Source organism: Tiliqua scincoides, chromosome 5, assembly GCF_035046505.1.
Source record: "Tiliqua scincoides isolate rTilSci1 chromosome 5, rTilSci1.hap2, whole genome shotgun sequence".
In the NCBI taxonomy this organism is placed as follows: domain Eukaryota; kingdom Metazoa; phylum Chordata; class Lepidosauria; order Squamata; family Scincidae; genus Tiliqua; species Tiliqua scincoides.
In genome coordinates this window covers 65,993,085-66,014,968 of record NC_089825.1, presented here as the reverse complement: position 1 = coordinate 66,014,968, position 21,884 = coordinate 65,993,085, and the positions used below count along the sequence as shown (strand labels likewise).

At 43.4% G+C, this 21,884-nt stretch overlaps 1 protein-coding gene and 1 pseudogene across 2 annotated transcripts in view; one reads left to right on the top strand and one right to left on the bottom strand.

The window, feature by feature from the left end:
* The first annotated feature begins 343 nt into the window (after nt 1–343).
* TNS3 (tensin 3) overlaps nt 344–21,884 on the top strand; it is a 291,409-nt gene continuing 269,868 nt past the window's right edge. For both annotated transcript variants that reach the window (XM_066631418.1, XM_066631417.1), the window contains exon 1: nt 344–671. In XM_066631418.1, coding sequence (XP_066487515.1) covers nt 528–671 — 144 coding nt within the window. In that variant the 5' untranslated portion in view covers nt 344–527. The remainder of the gene's footprint in view (nt 672–21,884) is intronic.
* LOC136655008 (5S ribosomal RNA) lies at nt 5,064–5,180 on the bottom strand (annotated as a pseudogene).

Sequence of the window (21,884 nt, the reverse complement as noted above, 5' to 3'; positions counted from 1 at the left end):
AGTCATTCTTACTGTGTCAATTTTAAATAACCATTATTTCCTCTCAGTTTACTTTGGCATTATCAGCTTGCCTTAGTGACAGATTGCTGGAGAGCCCGCCCTCCCTCCTCTTTTTAAAAGCATCACACCCTCCAAACAAGAGTGTTTTTCCAAGTTATTAGTTTTCTTGTTATTTCATCCTTACCAGTGATCCAAAATCCCTCCCACCCGAAAAGGAAAGGCTCCATTTCCCCATCTGGAGACACAGCTTCAGACACTCACAGTCTCATTTGCTGTCCTGGCCGCAGAGAAGGGAAAACAGTATAGTCAATGCACAGCTTGGAGAACAAAACAGAGGGTAGGAAAGAGTTCTAAAAACAGCAGAAGTGGTGGCCACCCAAATGGTCAAGTACAGGCATGTTCTAAGATTATGGTTTGATGTTGATGTTTTTTTAAAAAAGGTGTGGGGGGAGGACTCAGTACAAGTCTATGGCTGTCAAGAAACTGACAAATGAAGCTGATGGACCTGAGGCACGGAAACAGATTAAATGAAGCTGAGGCAGGAGGCACCTCGGAGTTCAGAGCAACAAATGGGCTGTAGGGTGAGTGTGGCTTGCCTGGGAAATGAATTGTGCACGGTTCCCCTGGATCGTCATTGCTTGAAGCAAGACAAGGCGGAGATCGCGATGCAGGTATGTGCAACCTCCATCCAAACCTTAGAAAATGAATGAAATTGAGGTGGTGGAAAGGGGAAGATAAAAAGCACAGAACTTGGATTACTCCAGGCCCTACTAACTCTGAATGTGCAGTCTGAATGAGCATGACTCTCTCTCTCTCTCTCTCTCTCTCTCTCTCTCTCTCTCTCAGAGAGAGAGCACAGAAGCATTTTGATTTTAAATGTAACTTTTAAAAAGGCCCACTGCTATGCGGACACCGTAGATCAGGGGTGTCAAACATATGGCCCGGGGGCCGGATGCGGCCCGCGGAAGCTTTTTATCCAGCCCTCAGGCTCTCAGCTGCTGAGGTATTACTGCTGTAAGGGTACCTGCTGTAAGGGTACAAGGGTACTACATGAAAATTGGGCTCTCCCATATCTTGAAATATGATCAAGATTTGTGCATTTTCTCTTCTCTCATTTGCAGCTAATGAGTTCCTAAGTGAGAAAAAGTGTTTATTTTTGGTTATGACCTGTTTAATGGCATCATTTCCTGCCTAATGACATCACTTCCGGCCCTTATCAGGCACCATGAATGCTGTTTCGGCCCTTGGTATGAAATGAGTTTGACACCCCTGCCGTATACTATTTTATCACACTTCTGCACCTGGCATGTGGTAAAAGTGTCCCTATCATTTGGCAGAATGAAACTGACAATTGAGCTGCCCTAAGGCGAGGCATCTTGGGGTAGGGTGCAGAATGGGCTCAAATCCATTTGCTCAACTTGCCATTTGCTCAGTCACTGAAATCAATTGGTAGCAGAAATAGGACACCAGCAGGAGAGGAGAAATGTGCCTTCCTTAGGACCAAATTAACACTGCAGAGTAGGACACAAGCATTCCCCAGAACTGTTCTTCAGACTGAGTGTTAAACAGAAAAAAGTGGAGCAGGGAGAAATGTGCCTAGGCTTGGTGCGAAAGCCCTGATCCACTTGATTCCCTGGCCCGAGGCTGTATATTTCCAGTAGGCAGGCTCCAAAAATGGCACATGCCAAATCTCTCAACAATACCCCTTATAATCCACATTAAGCCACAGGGAGGCATGTTTCGGGATTACCCTTTTTTGTGGTATAGCAGAATTGGGCAAAGAAATGTATGAAGGAAAGGAAACCACAAGCAAACAGGAACATTCCAGCTGGCATAATAAGGATTCCTTATGTTTATGCAAGTGATGCTTTGAAGCATTATGTATGAGGAATACGTTGCTTGATGCTGGGCCCAGGTAGCTGGTTGCAGCAACATGTCAGCTGAACAGTGTGGCACATAAAGGTCCCCATTCAGTACCTGGCAAGTTCAGAAGAGCAATTTAAGGGGAAAGATTAACATTAGGGCTGTCACTCAATTGACAATCTATCAGATAATCACACGAGTTTTGATTAATTTAATAAATTGGTTAGCAGCCCAGTTCAATGAGCCTTCTGCACCAGCAGGTCTTGAGCTTGACTGATGCAAAAGGCCCAGCGCTGGCAGAAATGTCATGTTGTCGTCACGTGTGACAAAGCCGCTGGTGGAATCGGCCAGTGGATCTGCGTGCATGCCAGTCTCCGCTGGATGCTTCTCCAGTGCCAGTAAATTGGTGGGGAGGATCAGGGCATTTCAGGGGAAGGAACTGGAGGGCATGTCATTGAAGGAAGGGGTGGATCTGGCATAAGTTGCACCTTGGAACACCCCTTTGGCTCTCCTCTAACCTATGCCAGCTCCATAGCTGATGTGGGTCTGAGAAGACCAATAGGTGGCCAGATGGCCTATGCAGAGGTAAGTAAAGACTTTCCTTACTTCTGGTTAACCTTTTGGTCACTCCCCCTCATAGCATGCAGGGCGATCTCTGTTGGCATGGCTGCTTGCTGTGTTGCAGCAGAGAATAGGATTCAGCTGTAGATCATATTAAATCCCCTCAGTGGTGACATGGGAGATGGCCATCACCGCTAGTTGTGGAACTCTGCCTTGGGAGGTTTGTTTTATACCCAACCTACTTATCTTCTGATATTTTTTGAAGACCTGGCTTTTCTAGAAAACTTTAAATGGCCCCCAAAATGCTTGTGACTAGCATTCTATGCTGCTTTATCTTTACAGTTTTTCATTTATTCCCTTGTTGGATTTATTTATGGTGGTTAAATTTTGTTTGTAAACTGCCTTGAGCATTTGTATGATTTTCGGATGTATTGAAAGCAGTGCATTTGCTATAACTAAAGCAATTGTTCAGGGGGAAAAATGATAATTTGCTTTTCGATATGCATGCACGTTTCACACGAGGTTCCCATCTGAAAAGAAACTTTCCTTTCTATGTATGAGAGAAGGAGGAATGTCTACAGTGGGTCCCGCTTATCCATGGGTTCGGCACCCACAGAGTTGACTCAATGCAGGTGCCAAGTTCATGGCTGGAGGGCCTCACAGGACCCTTTCGGAGGCCCAAGGAGGCCGCACATGCCTCAAAACACTTCTCAGACACAACCAGAAAATGCTTCCGGATGTGTCCAAGAGGTCCTGTGAGGCCCTTCCACGTATTTGAGTATCCATGGAAATTGGTGTCCTTGTGTTGTCCTGGAATGTATCCACCATGAACACTGTGCACCCGCTGTATTTGAGCCACAGAGTTTGAGCCACAGTAAGTAATTGAAAAAAATTAGCTTTTTTAAAAAAAGCCCTGTAATACGGGATCACCTGTGGGGTTTTGTTTTGTTTTTTACTTAAGAAAAACATTTTTTAAGTGTCATGAAAATGTTTTATGTCAGGCCTGCTGAAGCAGCACATCTCAAGGGTCACTGATACAGAGAAGAATGGGTAATTGCAGCGGTTCTCAAATTCTCAGGGAGTTTGAGCTCCACTGTTAGTTCTTTTGAGGGGGGGGAGGCAGTGACACAATCTCCAGAATCGCGTGGGTGTTGAGGAACGCAGGGGCTTGCTTCCACTTACCAGAGGCTGCAGCAGGCTTGTGGGGGTGCGGGGAGCCCCACACCAGCCTCTGCAGGGCCCTCCGAAGTGCACAGACACTCAAAATAGGTATTGTAACCCGCTTCTGGTTTTTGGTCACAAAACCGAAAGTGGGTCCTGGTTGTTATTTTGACAGTTTGTGTGTTTTGGGGGAACCTGCGGAAGCTGGCGCGGGACTCCCCGCACCCTTGGGAACCTGCCCCCACCTCTGGTAAGTGGAAGCAAGCCCCTGCACCCCTCCAAAGAGACACGATTCTGACGATGGCATTGCTACCTCTCACCCTTCCTGCTCCTTAAGGGTGCAGAGGCCACAGCTCTCTGGCTGGGGCATCACCACACCCAGTTTGAGAACCACTACAAAAATGAATGGGATGATGACTACATACATACATGCATACATATGTGTATATATATGAATTGTTATTGCCAGCTAGTAAGCCTACTTAGCAAGTGGCGCATTGGCCTTGTTGACTGACAAGCCTGAACAACATGGCCGGGTGCTTAAGCTGCTTTTACATAGTGACATTCATTTGTGAATGTATGTACAAGTCTCCTGTTACTGTGCATAATTGATAGAAAGCTTTCTGTTTTTCCAGGAAACCAGAACATTGTTTCAACTGACTACTTTGAAAGCCTGCTCAAGTACTATGACATGTCTTGACTACTGCCTCTTTCTTTTTCTCCTGCTTCCACTCCCCCCCCCCAAAGTAAAGAGCCAAGATAAACAGGATTAGATTTTCCACCTCTTTCTCACACATCATTTTACATTCCAATGATGTTTGCACAGGTTCCTATTGAGAAAAGGATGCTTGTAGTTGCTGACACACATTTCTGAGGCAGATTTGGGTCAGTGCTTGTTGTCTATGGATAGTTTCCTAGCTTCACATTGTGTGATGGTGGTCTCCAGCATTATTTCAGATGTTTATACAGTACTTTTCATAATGTAGTGCAAGGCAGTGGTTTTCAAAATTTCTATCCTCAGGGGATGCTTTTATTTGTCTGACCAGGAACCCTTGCATATCTGCCACAGAACCTCTGTTTGCTGAGAATTCTGGGACGCATACTACCAGGGTACACAGGTTTTTAAATATATCTTGTTGTATTACATGAACCATAAGTGTGTGGTCCACAATGTACCCCAGATTTATCTTCAATGCAATTTGCTGAGCAAATAGCTGGGGGGGTGCGGCAAGTATGGCAGGCGCCACAGTGTGCCATCTAAGCGACTACTCATAACCAGAGCCATGTTATGGCTCCACTTTATGGTTTTCAAATCTCCTCAAAGGCAGGATAAAAATATTTCAAATAGTTAACTACTAGATCAATGAGCAGACTGGCCCTTATAGTCAGAAGTGTTCTATACAATCTCTTTCTATCGCTCACTCAATGGCATTAGAGAACCTGGTTGGCAACCTTCAGTCTCGAAAGACTATGGTATAAGCCTACAGCACCCAGTATTCCCAGGTGGTCTCCCATCCAAGTACTAACCAGGCCTGACCCTGCTTAGCTTCCAAGATCAGACAAGATCGGGCATGTGCAGGGTAACAGCTGCTGCCATTAGAGAACCTACCAGGGCTGAATCACAATCTGGTGATATGAACCAGCTTCCATTTGTCACAAAACGTTCTACATGCTGTGTGGAGACAGAGCCTGTGGCCCACTCTCTTTTTCCGAGGAGCCTTTGTTTTCTGTCAATAAAGCAAACATATCAATGAAAATCTTGCCCTTGAAGTTCTTCTGTCAGTCACCCAGTGAATTTGAACAACACAAAATGATTTACTAAAAAAAAAACGAAAACCAGGAATAAAGAATTACAGGGCCAGTTCAAAATTTGGAACTGAAAGGGGGGAAGGGACAAAAGGTTTTCATTATGTTTGAAAGGAAATGTCAAGCTTAAACCTTTTCATGTCCTTATAAGCCCAACGGGCATGAATGCCTGATTCCATCCAGCCAAATCTGGTATTAGATATGGCTTCTGCTGAAAGGCAAATTGAAACCATTTGGCTCCCCCTCTTTGAAAGTATTACCTACACTACTGTTTTAGAAATCAGACTTTCAAGGCAAGGGGAATCACAGTCCATCATGCACCAAAGTATATTCTGAGTTCCCATAACATCTGGGAGGAGTCACTGCTCAATTACAGAGCATATCCTTTGCTCCCATCTCTGACACTTCCACTTTAAATATGGAAATAGAAGACCCACCTTTAGATCAGAGGAGTGTGTGACACTGTAGCATGAGACCTTGGAGTCAGGTTGTCAGCTTTTGAGTTCAAAAATACTTGCACTGTGGATGAACACAGTGGTGTAGCTAAGGGGGTGCAGGAGGGCAACAAGCTGAGCTTGTCACTAGTTGCCAAAACTGTGAAAACCTTGGTGTGTATGAATAATACCATCATGTTATGTATCATTGGAAAAGTAATTTAATGCAAAATGAAATGAAACAAACTGCATTGGAATATCTGTATTCTAGCAAAAGTTATGGCCAATTAACGAGAAAATGAAAACACAACTGCCTTATGAAACAAAAAGAGGATTTTCGTAACTCAAAACTGACCTATGAGACTGATTGGTCTAAGAGCCAATGAGATGTTATTATGAAACAGTATGGAACCAATAAGGTGTTAATATGAGTCAGCTCTCATTTCCATGTATCATAATACACTAATACAGTTACTCCTACTAACTCAGAAAAGAGGCACTTTTTCAAGTGGTTCTCTTATATTTAGCAGAAGGAGAATAATTATCCCTCTTCACCCCAAAACAGTGTCTCTAACCAATCAGGGGCATACTTTTTATTTATTTACTTAATCAATTAAATGTGATATTGTTTTTTTTTGGGGGGGGGGTTACAAAATCTTCTTTGACCCCAGGTAGCAGATACATGCCTTAGCTATGCCACTGACTGGGGGGGGGGAGGTGGCAGAGCAAGTGGGTGGTGAGCTGCTGGGGGAGGAGGCGGGTTTTCCCCCGATTTTCACTTTTTTAAAAACTTGGGTATGACATCACTTCTGGTTGTGACATCACTTCCAGAGCATCATTTTGAGTTCCATACCGGGCTATACAATCCTTAGCTATGCCACTGGATGGACCAGACATAATCCAAGCTCTACACATTGGGGGATAAAAGAGGGCACTTTACGAGAAGCTGGAGATTCCAGGAGTCTCACTAGCCCAAGTGGAGAACATTATTATGAGGTGGACTGGAGTGAAGACCTGGAAAGTGTTGGAGGTACCTACAGTGAAGTTACATTGTAGATCATGCTTGAGCATATTTATGGAAACTTATTTCCCTGTGTCTGTATCCCTATTGTCCAGATCTTATGAGAACTGCTGGAGCTAATCAAAAGCAATAAGCAGCATTCAGAACAGTGAGCCTTTCTCTAGAACAGTGGTTCCCAACCTGAGGTATGTGTACCCCCAGGGGTACGTGACAGGACATTTAGGGGTACTTGAAAAACAATAGAATAATGGTGGAAAAAGGCAGGTCATGTTCCAGGATGCCTTGCAGGACCAGCAAGGCAGAAAAGAAGGTAACTAGTTGGCTGCAAAAGCTCCACCAATAGCTATCATCAGTTCATGGTTTTTTTTGTCATCAATTCATGTTTGAATAGTGATTGAAAACCAGCACAGTAAAAAAGCTGAAATATAATGTGGAAAGTGATCTACCACCAAGAATTTTTTGGGACACGTCTGGTGCAAAACAGCTGGTGCAAAAACGTGAAAAGGCAGAGTCTTCAGTTCTTCAGGCAGGTAAAAAGAGACTATACTGTGAAGAATACGTGAGGTATGGGTTTCCGTATATAGGGCTTATATTATGAATATTATTACAAACATTTAGCTAATATGCGGGGTACAATTTATGGAAATGAGCTGCCAAGGGGTACGCAAGTGAAAAAAGGTTGGGTACCCCTGCTCTAGAACATCAAGGATGTCCTAGTGCAGCAATTAAACTAGACTTAGCCATCTGAGAGAACTGTGCTTGCCTATGTGATGTGCTCTTTCAGGACCTGCCAGTCCCAGAATTCCTTGCACATAGGCAAAAGGGAGGGACAGCTGGTGGGTGGAACCAAGCACCATTATAATCAGGAACATTGATCTCCAGGAGACAACACTTGCTCGTACCATTTTGCCAAAATCAGGCAGCTTTTCATTCATTCATTCATTCATTTACTGCATTTACTGTAATATTTACAGTAATTGCATTGTAATTATTGTAATTGTAATGTAATTATTGTAATGTAATTATTGTAATTGCATTTACTGTAATATTATTACAAACATTTAGCTAATATGCGGGGTACAATTTATGGAAATGAGCTGCCAAGGGGTACGCAAGTGAAAAAAGGTTGGGTACCCCTGCTCTAGAACATCAAGGATGTCCTAGTGCAGCAATTAAACTAGACTTAGCCATCTGAGAGAACTGTGCTTGCCTATGTGATGTGCTCTTTCAGGACCTGCCAGTCCCAGAATTCCTTGCACATAGGCAAAAGGGAGGGACAGCTGGTGGGTGGAACCAAGCACCATTATAATCAGGAACATTGATCTCCAGGAGACAACACTTGCTCGTACCATTTTGCCAAAATCAGGCAGCTTTTCATTCATTCATTCATTCATTTACTGCATTTATACTCCTTTTTATCTTCCTGAAGGGCTTTCAAAGCAGCTTTTTTTGTGTATTGACTAAACTTGCAAGAGGAGGAGACTTTGGGAACAGAAGTCATGGTATTGCATTAAGAAAGCTGGAAAAACAAGGCTTTAATCAAACTGTTTCAAAATTGTTTGCATCTATGTTGGTCCATTAGAATGAAATAAAAGAAGCATTGATAGAATCATACCTCTATGAGTATCAAGTTACAAAAGAGCAAGTAAGCTGCGTAGGATATTTCAGGCTGAATGTGGTATTAAACAAAAAATAGTGTTTTGAGTCATAGCAGAAAACCCCCTGCATGAAGCATAATATAATCTCAAACATGTAGAAAAGGTAATTTCAGAATTTAAAGAAAAAACTTTTCTATCATGAGATTGTATGTATGAGATGGGGTCATAATACATGTGCCAGAAGGGACCTGTGTTACATGCCTGTACTTGCCCACCCTCCCCATAGTGCTTGAAGTTTGGAGCAAGCAGACAAAATCAGGACAAGAAGAACTAGAGCAGGGGTGCTCACACTTTTTTGGCTCGAGAGCTACTTTGAAACCCAGCAAGGCCCGGAGATCTACCAGGGGGGAAGGAAGCGTCTGACAGACACCCCCTTTAATGTATGGAGCCCCTGCTGGAGTCTAGTCAGTTTCGTCAGTTTTGTTGCTGCATGCCTGAAGAGCAGCTAAAGTGTCAGTTTCAGTGTCAGTTTAGTGTCAGCTAAATATGTCAGTTTCGTCTAGTCACTAGACGAAACTGACATATTAACAGTTTGGAGAGACAGGGCTCCGCGATCTACTCATTTTGCCTCGCGATCTACTGGTAGGTCGCGATCCACCTATTGAGCACCCCTGAACTAGAGGAAGACCTGGCAGATCAGGAGTGGAGCCTGCAAAAATGGTGGATCAAAGATCAAGTTAGAGCATAGCCTGGCAGGTCACAGATGGTGCCAGGATGGATCCCAGTGAATCATGGCAGACCTGGCATAATCTGAAATTTACTGGTTTTCAATTGTCAGTATTGGTTTCCTGGCATAGTATGGTTTTCCTGGTTTAAATGCTGGCTGGCTAGCACTGGTGCTTTGGGGAAATACTGCCACTCTGGGAAAGGGCCATAAATCATGGGCAACTTTGGAGTTACCAGGTTCAGTCCCTGGCAACTGCACTTCCATGATCTCAGGCAACAAGCCTTAGTATGACACACTAGAGAGGCATGCCATAATATATCAATGGACTGACTTGGTATGAGGAAGCTCCTGTTTACTCCTTGATTGACACGGGTTTGACACAGGTCAGTGGCATCTTGGATGTTGCCTTACTCTTGGATGAGCCAGTTGCTGGGATCTCTGTCATAGCTTTTTATCAATTACACCTGCTGCAGGGTGCTTTCCCTCTTGGAGGATGGGGATCTTGCCACAACAATCCATGCTTCTGTAATTTCAAGGCTTTATTGTGATGTACGTTGTGTGAAGCAGCCTTTGAATACTACTGGCTGTATCATTTCCTTCTAACTGCACTGCCCATCTTCTGTAACATTTCAAAAATCACGTGCAGTGTTGTTCTGATTGCTTCTCAACTGGTTTGACAAACATCTGCCACTAGAAGCAGGGCCTTTCAGCTATGGCCCCAAGGCCATATGTTAGCTCCACTCTGGAGCTGAGTGGATGCTTTTTTTTATTTTATTTCACAAGGACTATGAAAACTTTCATTTGCTTAGATGGATTGCTTTTTTAAAATGGTTCATTTAACACTTTAAAATTGCTTTTGTCTTGTTTTTATTGATTATGGTAATGCCCTTTTATGTTGTTATAAATCACTCGGTGTGCTGATAAAGCAGCATATTAGATTAACATGTAAACAAATAGTGTCATTTGGAGGTTGGACAAACCTGATTGGTGGGAGATTTTGGAGGGCTAACAGGAGGTACTTCTTCACAGAGTGCATAAATAATTTATATGGATTATGGGCTGTGGGAAGAATGCTGAGGTAAGAGGTAAACTGAGGTAAGCTGAAGTAAGAATGCCTCAACTGCAACCCTCTGAGGCCATGCTCTGCAAAGATCTTGCAACAACTGAGCCTGTGTGCTCAGTACAATTTTTTTTTTTTTAGATTTTCTTGGTATGGTCTATGATTAAGATTAGGATCTGTATGCCAGCACCCAGGACAGTACAGAAAAAAAAAATTATCTTTCCTACCAGTGTTGCAATTTTGCAATGCCTCTGTTTCAGGTACATTGAAACACTCAAGACCATCTGGTTTAGTTTCAGTTTAGACCTTAAGCGTTGATATGAGAATTCCAAGATGTGGTTCACAAGCTCTTAAAACAAAATGACCAGGCTTAAATTGATTTCAGGAACATGTGGAGGGAGAGGGGTGTCTGTTAGGGGAAAGAATGATTTAACCACATGGCCAGCCATTGGCAAGCATTTGCAATTTACACTTCAATTAAACTGCTTTCTCTTCAGGTTGAAACCCAGTAATTTTTATTTAATGCACAAAAAACCACAGGGACACACACAGTCAATTTCTGATGCATATTGTTCCCAAAAAGTACACATAGAGACCCAATTAAAAGGAACACTCTCAATGCAGCTGGACACCCAGAATTTTTCCATCTGATCCAAAGATAATAGGAGGCAAGACTGAAGGCTGATACAGTCCTAGTCATGGCTTGAGAAACTCCAACTCAGTGCTTCTTGAATCTGACAAGTTTCAGAAAAAAATACCATTCCAGCGCAGCCCATTTGTGCATTTATTTGTTTGTTTAAGAAATTTATGCCCCACCTTTCCCATGCCGAAGCAAATGCCCAAGGTGGCTTACAAAGCTATATAATCAAGTACAAAGTATCACAACAAGTAAAAAACATCAAACAAGGCATTGAAACATTAAGGACGCAATCCAGAAAATGGGTTGGTCTGGCACAAGTCCCTTGCGCCAGTACAGGAGGGTTGCAAATATGCCATAAGGCACGTTTGCACCTCCTCGGGAGTAAACTGGGCTGGCGCCATTCCCCCATTCCCAGGGAGCTCGGAGCAGCTTGTACCACCTCAGGAGATGGTGCAAGTTCAAGGAAACTCATGGGGCCAGTGTTCATTACCCAGAGGTAAAGGGGAAAGTTTCCCCTTACCTCTGGCTGAGCCACTTTGGGCCCCTTTCTTGTGCTGGATATAATAATAATAACAATAATAATAATAATAATAATTAATAAAAAATACAGGTATTTATATACCGCCTTTCTTGGTCTTTATTCAAGACTTTATTCAAGGCGGTTTACATAGGCAGGCTGATTAAACCCCCGTAGGGATTTTTACAATTGAAAGAAGGTTCTATCTTTCAAGAACCACAACAGTCCAGATGTTTCACTCTGATCTGGTTTCACATCCTGGCCTCCATCCTCCCACACTCAGAGCAGATGGAATAGCTCGGCTTCAGCTTGTGGATGTTATCTTCAGGCAAATGGAGGCTCTACCCTCTAGACCAGACCTCCTGCCCATATATAGCACAAGCCTCTTAGGCTGCAATCCTAAACATACTTTCCTGGGAGTAAGTCCCATCAAATAAACTGGGATTTAGGATTGTGCCGTAATTTTAACATTGCATGGTGAAAAACAATATCAAAACAGAGCAAAAAAAAAAATTAAGGGAAAAAGAAAAAAAGAACTCATTGAACTAATGGGTAACTGATGGGTCCAGGGAGGCAGTCAAGTCACCACATTATATCGGAGACACAGAGGGCAAAAATTCACAAAGCAATCAGATGCCTGACAGGTATGTTTTGAGCCTTCGCCAAAAAGCCATGGAGAGGGAGTTGTTCTCAGTTCCCCTGGGAGAGCATTCCATAGTTGTGGTGCCACCACAGAGAAGGCTTGCCCCAGAGCTGTCACCCCTCTCACTTGGTACAAAGGCATCACTTGTAGAAAAGCGCCTTCAGCTGACCTGAGAGAGCAGACTAGAATGGACAGAAGCGGTCTTTCAGGTAGCCTGGACCCAGATCACAGAGGGTCTTAAAGGTTAGAACGAGCACCTTGAATTGTGACCAGTAGCGTATGGGCTGCCAGTGTAGCTGCTGAAGCCAAGTCAAAATGTCTGGTCCCCATAACCATTTGAGCTGCCACATTCTGTACTAACTGCAGTTTCTGAACTGTTTTAGCAGGTAGCCCCACATACAGTGCACTGCAGTAGTCCAGCATTTAAAGTATATTTTAAGTAGTCCAACATTTTAAATATATTTTCCTGTAAAATTATACACTACTTTTTTTCATCAATTAGCACACAAAACAAAATACAACCATATAAAAACACCTTGAGTGTTTCATCATAAAGGTACCATAAAACCCCAGAACAAATATGTAAGAAAAACCAGACCCTAAAAGAGAAGCAGTTAAAACCATATGCCATTAAACCACCTCAGCAGTAAAGATATGCAGAGTGCCAGACAGGAATTAACATCTGGTCTCTCTGAAAGCTTGGTGGAAAAGGGAGGTAGTTACCACCCACCTTAATTAGTCAAATGATGCAGTGCTGAGCTACTCTAGTGAGCAAGTTTCATAATTTTCATGCCACCATAGAGAAGACTGTGCTCTGAGCACCCAGGGCAAGAATGGGTAGAGAATTCTGAAGTAGGCCTCTCAATTGTTGGGCAAATTGATTTTATCTCATGTTCAACATCACATACATCATCCCACTTTCTCTGAATAAATATGCCATTTTTAGCAGTGTAATTCTTCCTCTTCTTCATCATCATCATCTTCTTCTTCCTCTCTCTCTCTCTCTCTCTCCCCCCCCCCCCCCACAACTCCTGGTGAAGGGAGGGATTGCTGCCTCAGAGTGAAACCTTTCTAAGCACCTGGAGAGAGACTGATTGTTTGCTTGATGTATTACAAAAGTCAGCAAGGCTGTTTTCAATCACTGAGCAATGGGACACTGTTTTTAAATGGATTTGCTTTAATGTGATTTTTGCCATCCACCTGAGTTCTTGGAATGGAACCCTCCCGAACAACGAAACTCAACCTGTATCTGATTTCTTTATTTCCTTTTTTCGCAGCTGCTGTAGCCACCTTTTGAGTTAGCACAGGAAGAGACTTTTATTCATACAAAACTTACAGCAAGGTAATAGCTGTCCCCTGCAGGAATGATGTTCAAATCGAACTGGGCATCCCTTTAGCTGTGTTGAGACTATGTAAACTCTTGTTTGGAGAACTAAGTGTGCAAAGCACGACTGCAGATTTAAAATACAAACTGTGGGGAATAAAAGGAATGCTGTTTCGTTTGTGCCGGCATGAGAAAGTTTTACATTTATGTGTAGGGGGTCCCCAAATGATGACTTGAGGGCCACATCTGAACCATCAATACGTTTTGACTGGCCGTCTGACATTATTACATGTGCTCCCCACTTTGTCCTCTCCACCTCCCTCCCACACCATGCAGCTTCCTCCTGCTTGATGAAGTGATTGATGGGCTGGGTCACTCTTGTTGAAAGCCCAGTTTAGAGTGAGAGAACAAGCACGCCTGCAGCTGCAAATGACAAATATTTTTCTCCTGTTGCAGAGTTATGTTTTCTTCTACTTTCTATAATTGACCTGTTCTGGCCCTCCACAAGACCAAGATTGAGCAATGTAACCTTGGCAGTTGAAATTTTAGGGACCCTGGTCGAGAGAAGCAAAAATGATGTCACCTTTCTACTAAGGCTAAGCAACATTTGGACTAAGAATAGACAGGGCTGATGACATTTTCATTCTCAGATCCTTTGCTAAGGGAGCAGCCCTCCCCCATAAACCAAGGTGATTTGATTCACATGACTGCTGCATTGGGCAGCTATTGTGCTCCTTCTGCTAATACTGCTGTGGCTGGAAGGACTTATATCCGCAAAATTGGACCATGAGGTGCAAACTTCTTGGCTTGTATTCTCTGGCTGGAAGCTACTGTGACTAGCTGGAAGAGTTTCTGAATCTCAGAAATGTCTGAGGCTTATCGTGCTGCAAGGCCTGATTGAAAAGGGCATATCTGCACAGTTCCACATACATAGTACTGCCTGGTGCAGTGGTGCTTTAGACTTAGATGGGGGAGGCTTTTTTTAGCTCTTATAAGGGTGATGATGTGTTAGGGTTGCCACCTATTTATTGGTATACTGGTCTGTTCCTGTTTTGAAAAGTTCTGCCCATACTAAGTCAAAAGACTTACTGTGACCCGAGTTTGTCCATAATTTTGGGATGGGTCCAACAAAACTTCCATCAGTCTTGCTTTTCAAAAATATGTGTGTTTTTTTGGGGGGGGGGGGGAATAAGGGCACAATCCTAACCAACTTTCCTGTGCTGGCATAGCTGTACCAGGGGGGCATGTGCTGCACCCTGCAGTTGGGGGGCAGTCACGGAGGCCTCTTCAAGGTAAGGCAATGTTCGTTCCCTTACCTCGGAGTTGCATTGCCGTTATGTCAGTGCTGGAAAGTTGGTTGGGATTGCGGCCAAAAGCAATAAAGAGTAGCAGTAGATATGCTCTTGAACACAAACACACATTTAAGGTTTACCTTGTTCCACAGAGAGAATCCCCAATGTTGTAATTAATACTAAATAGAAATTCTGGTATACACTGGTATGCTGTGAGAGACCTGCTAGTGTGTCAAGAGAAAGAAAATAAAATAATTGAAGGCTGAGCCCAAAGGATCCACTCCATAAGGAGGCTAGCTCCTATATTTCGGTCTGGTTCCATTTTCTAGCCTTGCTTTCTTCTGGAGCAAGCAATTCTGCCACATCTCTGCATCAGATGCAACGATCATTTGGGGCCCAATCCTATTCAACTTACCAGCACCGGTGCAGCCCCAAGGTAAAGGTACACATGCCATACCTTGAGGAGGCCTCAGTGACTGCCTCTCCAACACAGGATGCAGTGCACACCCAATTGGTAGAATTGCACCAGAGGTGGAAAATTGGATAGGACTGGGCCTTCAACCATCCCAGTCTTCAGAGGACGCGGCATATTGCATCTCTGAATGATAGTCCTGAGGCTTGCTTCCTTCTAATCAAGAGGCATGCTCAGAACAGTGAATCATGTAGAAACATTGGTGGTGGGCAATTCTTACTCTTGCATCCTCAACAAGCACATCTTTGGGGTATAAAAATGTGCCTCCAATTGTAAGTCAGAGGACAAGTGTGCTCTGTTGTCAAAAATTTGTGAAAAAAATGAACTAGTATTGTTCTGTCTGTCATCTCACATATGGAAGAGTAAAATTTCAGTATGGGATAATAAATAGTTATAATGATTATTGTAATTCCATTTCATCTTTTGTACAGCCATGTGAGTTGGACAGAAGTGAGAGTTCCAAAGGTCCCAAGGTCATCTAGTGTGCACCATACCTGAGTGGACCTTTTGAACCCGGTCTCCCAGGTTCAAGACCAAGTTCAAGTTCTCCCAAGTTCATGTCTTCAACAATATATGAGCCAATTTTCAACTTCTATACCTAATACTTAAAGGAATGTGACTAGATTATCAGCAGCTCCACAACTGTATTACAGTTCCAATAATTTCCTCAATGTCGTACTCATTTTGTCCCATTGACACCATGAATGGCTGGACTGTTCCTAGTTTCTTGGGTAAAGGCAGTGATTGAAGCCTATGGTTGCCCTTGAGGTCCATTTATTTCTATTGGAGTTACACACCAGCAACAGTGCAGGTAGAGAAATGTTGCTTAAGAAATTTCAGCTTGGTGATATGACATTTTCAGAACTGTCAGGTTGAACTATGATCAGATAAAATGGTTGGCAACCTTCAGTCTCGAAAGACTATGGTATAAGCCTACTGCACCCGGTATTCCCAGGCAGTCTCCCATCCAAGTACTAACCGGGCCTGACCCTGCTTAGCTTCCAAGATCAGACAAGATCGGGCATAAAAAAGGTTTTTGTATTATAAAGAACAGTCCCAAAAAAGGAAGAGAAAAATTACATTAGATGGGACTGGGTAAGAGTTTTAATGACCTGTCTGAAATGGTTACAGTCTCGCTTTGCTTATCCTGAGCAAGCCCCTTAGAGATTTGGCCAACTGGGACATTTGGAGAGGATACAGAAATTCCTTTATTTGTTGTGTTGCCACTGATGCTTCTTGTTCATCGAGAAAGTGGAAAGAGCTCCAAAAGGAGCTGCTTATTCTCATGAAGCCAATAGCTTAAATGACAATAGCCATTCTCTCCACCAGAGGACACCGCAACCCACTTTTTCTGTTGCATGTGAGATTCTACCTATAATTGTTTCATTGATTTGTGCATCAACTTATGGGTTGTATTAGGTGTGTTGGGATATATTTGCTTTGCAATTTTGAGAGAGAATTGAGTGGGGTGTTCATTTAAGAGCCCTGGTTTTTCAAAAGCTAATGTAGTGTAGTTTACTGACTGAGTAACTTGATCAGGAAGTTTTCCAGTTCATGCATGAACTTGCTGGGAAGCAGACAACAGGGGACAGTGCTGCCATCGTACCCTGCTTGTGCATTTTTGGGAAGCAGCTGGCTGTCCATTGTTGGAAACAGGAAATTTGCCTGTCCTGCTTCATAACCTTGCTATGTTTAGTAGGAGATCTCCAAAAAAGTATAATTACAATAAATACTCTTTAAAAGCCCTGAGTTTTTTGTCATTAGTGTGTCCAAGATAGAAATCTTCCTCTCCTTCACAGTGAAATCTTTTCCCCCTTCCAAACTAGCATTGTTTTGAAATAACACTCCTGGGTTTTCTGGGTAGAGGAATAAAATAAGAGAGAAAATACTGAACTGTATGTGGGTTGTTGTGGCCAACCTCTAAAATTTAACATAAAACATTGAATAATGCTGTTCAGGCGGCTTCAAAACTTTGTATAGAAACTGGCTAATAAATAAAGGATTCAAGAGACGTTCCTGCAGGCCCTCCATTCCATCTGTGTTAAATTACCCTGGAATGCTTGGAAACAAATTACGTGGTGTTATTCTCAGGCGTTCGGCCTGAAGGCACTGGCTGCCCTGGTGATAATCAGATAGGCCGTTTTAACGGGAGTAGGAATTGCCCAAGTTACAGCAACAGCATGAAATACTCGTGAGGGAAATTTCTCACCAGGAGTACTCGTCACCTGGGCCCCAGAAAGCCAATTGCACAACCCACAAGTCTTGGAGGATAGCCTTCTAGATGCTTGATAACGGCGAAACCTGAGAGGTGTATCAAGCACCTCTCCCACTTGATTACATGCTAGATATGGTTGTTGGACTCACCTTAGTGGGTTGCAAGTTTGTGGGCCTAAACATTTGAATAGCACTACTGGGAGGGGGAAGCAGGTTAAAATATATTTAATAAATAAATGAACATACTCATGAGGTAATTTCTGGCATCGGAGAGTCATTTTCCAGCGGTTCAATGTACCATTTGAAGGGGCTGTTTCTATTCAGTTGGCTGTTTTTCAGCCAACTGAGTTATGGGAATTTGAGAAGGGAGGGCACCAGGATGAGGTCTCTTGTTATCTGGTGTGCTCCCTGGGGCATTTGGTGGGCCACGGTGAGATACAGGAAGCTGAACTAGATGGGCCTGTGGCCTGATCCAGTGGGGCTGTTCTTATGTTCTCATGAGAAGGGTTTTGACTTGTGAATCAGTAGGACATTAAAGGGGAATATGAAATGTCTCTTCAGTTTCCTCTTTTTTTTTTTAATACGCAGCTGTTGTACCAATTCCCAGAATATTTTTGAAAGCAACACAATTTCTTCCTTCCTTCTTCCTTCCTTCCTTCTGAGAAGCACTCAAAGCAGCATAACAGACATTGGCTGTTAGGGACTCTTGTTGTAATGGGGCTTCTGGGTAGGCTGGGTGCTAAATCTACATTCTTTTCCTTCAGAAACATCATTGCTTTGCACTGTAATTTACTGCAAAGTACAATACATCATCTTCATTCCCCTGGTGAACAGCAGCTCTGTTTGAAACACACTGAAATCATTTCATTTTAATGTCATTAGTATAAACTCTTTTGTGGGTTTCCTGAGTTTTTTTCTGCTTGCAAATTAGTGTCCGCAGAGTGAAATAGAATGGGTGGAACATTGGTCTTTACCTGAGGGGTGTAATGGGGGGGTATAGCTGAGTTGCAATCTAACCTGAGGTGAGTCACATCAAAAGGGCCACCACAGTCTTCTGGAGAGGGGAGAAAGAGCAAGACTGATACAGCAGGAAATTGAGTGACACAGAGAAAATCAGGCCTACATTATGGATCTTATGCTGCATAAGTTATGAGGGAGACCTCAGTTTGGAAAAGTTAAAAGTCATTAAAGTAGAAAACCTGGTTGATGTGTTTTGAACTACTTTACTTCAGACATGTTTATCCTGCCCTTCCTCCCTCAGGCTAGCAACCATCCACCCCAGAGTTATCCTCACCAAAACCCTGTGAGGTGGGTTAGACTGCAAATAGGTGAGAGTCATGGCTGAGAGGGACTTTTACCTTGGTCTCCCCAGTCTTAGACCAATACTAACCACTTCCCCACTCTGCCTTTCTCTTCATACCATCTCAGGCACAAGACTAGGTCTTGTGAAAGTAGTTCCTTTTTTTTCTTCTTAAATTTCACAATGCACTCTTGATACTTTCCTGGTAGTGGATTTGATGTTTGTTTTTGTTGCGTGGGAACAACCTCAGACCACTTTTTAAAGATTGCTAGTAGTTACAAGGGAAATTGAAAGCTTGGCTTCCTTTTACTGATACCCTCTCTGTTGCTTCCTTCTTAGTATTTGCTAAGATTTGTTGTTTCCTGTGAGTGTGCATGCAGCCACAAAAAAGTGAAAAAGAAAAAAAAATGGCTAGATTGAGTCAAAATTCCCCAAACTAGAAACTGAAATCCATGAAAACCTCATGACCTCATCTGTTTACATTAAAAAAATAAAATAAAACCTTATACAGATGATCATTATAAAACAATATAATTAAACTTAGCATTTAAATGCTTTGCAGACATTATCTCAGTAATCCTTACAACAGCCTTATAAGGTAGATCAGCATTATTTGCCCTGTACTGCTGATAATATCTGAAGCTGAGATAATCGTGGTTTGCCAAAGACCATCTAGTGAATGTGTGGCGGAGGAGAGATCTTAACTAGGAGTTTTCTTCATACACCTATTCAACCACAGTAAGGCAGGTGGCTGGCCTCTGCAAAACACAAATGCAACCTACCAAGAATGGGTGCTAACCCACTGGAACCCCCAACAAGATTTCATACTTGACCTGAACAAACCAGAAAGTAGGTATGCAAAATAGGCACTCATTTAGCCTGGAAATATACTGGCAATCACTGGAGAAAAATATAGTGAGATTGTAACTGTCCAGGAAGAATTTATCCAATTTGCGGATGGGGGAGGGGGCACACAACTGGAATTGCAGACTTTGTGGGCACTAAGCATCACGACTATCAAACCTGCTGGTTATCGTTGTTAGGCAAAAATGTATTGCTGAGTTTCACTGCTTCAGAGAAAAATGAATGGATGCAACAGCCAATACTGAACATGTCACCACATAATGGCTCTGAATAGGGATTGAGGAATCTCTTCCACAAGGTGTTCCATTCCACTAATATCCTCAGACACCATAGGTGGTGGCCCTGTTTAGATCACCACTTCAGAATGCAGGTGAGGGAAAGCAGCTGCTGGAACAGTCTCATACATTAGAAATTCCCTGTCCGTGGAAAGCTAGTGTGTCAGAGAGAAGGGTCCTAGCCTAGCCTTTTTTACATGTGCCCATTTTCTACATGTGTGTCATGAGATTGCATGGGTGAGAAAAGCTGCACCTTCCACAGGAATATACACAGCTATTGAGAGTATCCAAGTGCTAATCGATTGCAGTTGTTCACCCAATGCTACAAAGCAGGCAGTAGAAGAGACCTACCCCCACATTTTATCAGGGAACCCCCTCTGTCATTTAGAACTCCAAGGTGATGAATGTTCCTGTGTTATCCTGGCAGAAGCAGGTTGATTGCAACATTATTGTCTGGGGACTTCCATACACAGCTGGAGACTAGGCAAAGTATTTGGGCAGCCCAGTCCAATGCTTCCCAGAGCTCAGGGCTGGTTCATTTTGGCTAGTGCCAAAATAGTGACCACTGCATCCAGTGGGGCTGGGAAGCAGTGTCAGGTCCCGGGCAGCTCCAGTGTGTCTCCTCAGATCTGTCCCCACTATTGAGCAGGTGCAGAATCAAGGAGACTTGTGTCAGGTCTCCCAGACCAGGAGGGGATCAGGATATAGTGGCAGAGCCTGCCATAATCTCTGCCACTTTCTGCTCCACTCCCATCCCTACCCTGCCTTCTCCCTGCCCTCCCCTGCCCCAAAATGCTTCCCTCTGCCCCCACTCATCATTCTGCAATCCGGCGCTTGCCCGGAGCTCCAGATGGCGTTCAACCAGCTTCTGTTCAGCACTGGTTCAGTGCAAGCTCATGCTGAGCTGGCGCTGGTGCCATCCTAGCGGTAAATGTTGCAGGTGTACCTTACAGCACATTTGTGACACTGAGTGCTGGTGATGGGCCAGCACAGGCCCAGTAGGATTGGGCCCGAAATCTCTTACTAAAGCAGGAGACAGCATAGCAATGACTTCTTTGCTGATTCTCTTCTGTGGTCCACCCTCTTTCCCTCGCATATTAGCTATTATAACTAAATGAACCTCCAGATTCAAAAGCAGTGTACCCCTGAATACCAGGTGCTGGGGACAAACAATAGGAGTGGGATGGGAGCCAGTTGCCTTCATGCTCTGCTTGTAACTTCCCAAAAGTGTCTTACCTGCTGTCTACCTGGAGACCTGCTCACCACAGCAGCAAGGAATGGGGAAGATGGCAGGACCAGGAAGGGAATGGGCAAGAATCCATAGTATTTTTGACCTGCTGAATAGGTTCCATTAGTGGATAAATTCTTCACCTTCAGATCAACTGCAGTGGAAGAGCTATCTGAAACAGTGCCTCTCCTTGATGGAGCTTTTGGAAACAATGCCTGGAAACTCATTTAAGTGGATTTTCCAACTTAGATACAGGAGTTAAGTTACAGATCTGAATATGGTATTGTCTATTGTCTCCTATTCTGCACTGGAGCAGAGCAGAGGCCAACATCCCATCTTCCTTGAACATTTGGAAAATCTGAGTTGAACATACATCCGGCATATTGCAGTTTGATACTTGGTCCAACCTAATTCATCTCAGAAATCAGAAAATCCTCCTCCCAGTGTTTTGCAGATGAAATTTAGGACTCTTTTGGGTTGTGTGCTAAATGATACCTTAGCATTCATGCTGATGCGATAAAATGCATGTGTTGGTCAAGGTGCATCCACCCCACACTCAGTTCTAGAGTCTTGGAGAGGGGAAAGGCTAAAACTCCAAGGATAGCAACTTTAGTAAATGTGTGCACACAGGCAAGATTTTGAGAAGGTATTGCCAGTATTTACCGCAAAAGTAAAATAGGGGCACTGATTTCCCAGGGATTGGTATCAGGAAAGAGGGGCTGTCCCTAATCAATAGGCACAGTTGGCATATTAATCCTCAAACGGACCCAAATAGCTGCTGATGCAGAAAATGAACCTTGAAAGGTTCCCCCTTGAAAGGAGGCCAGTTCCCAGTGAAGCCAGCCCTCCAGATGTGTTCTCTGAAGTAAGTGCAAACTTGGAGT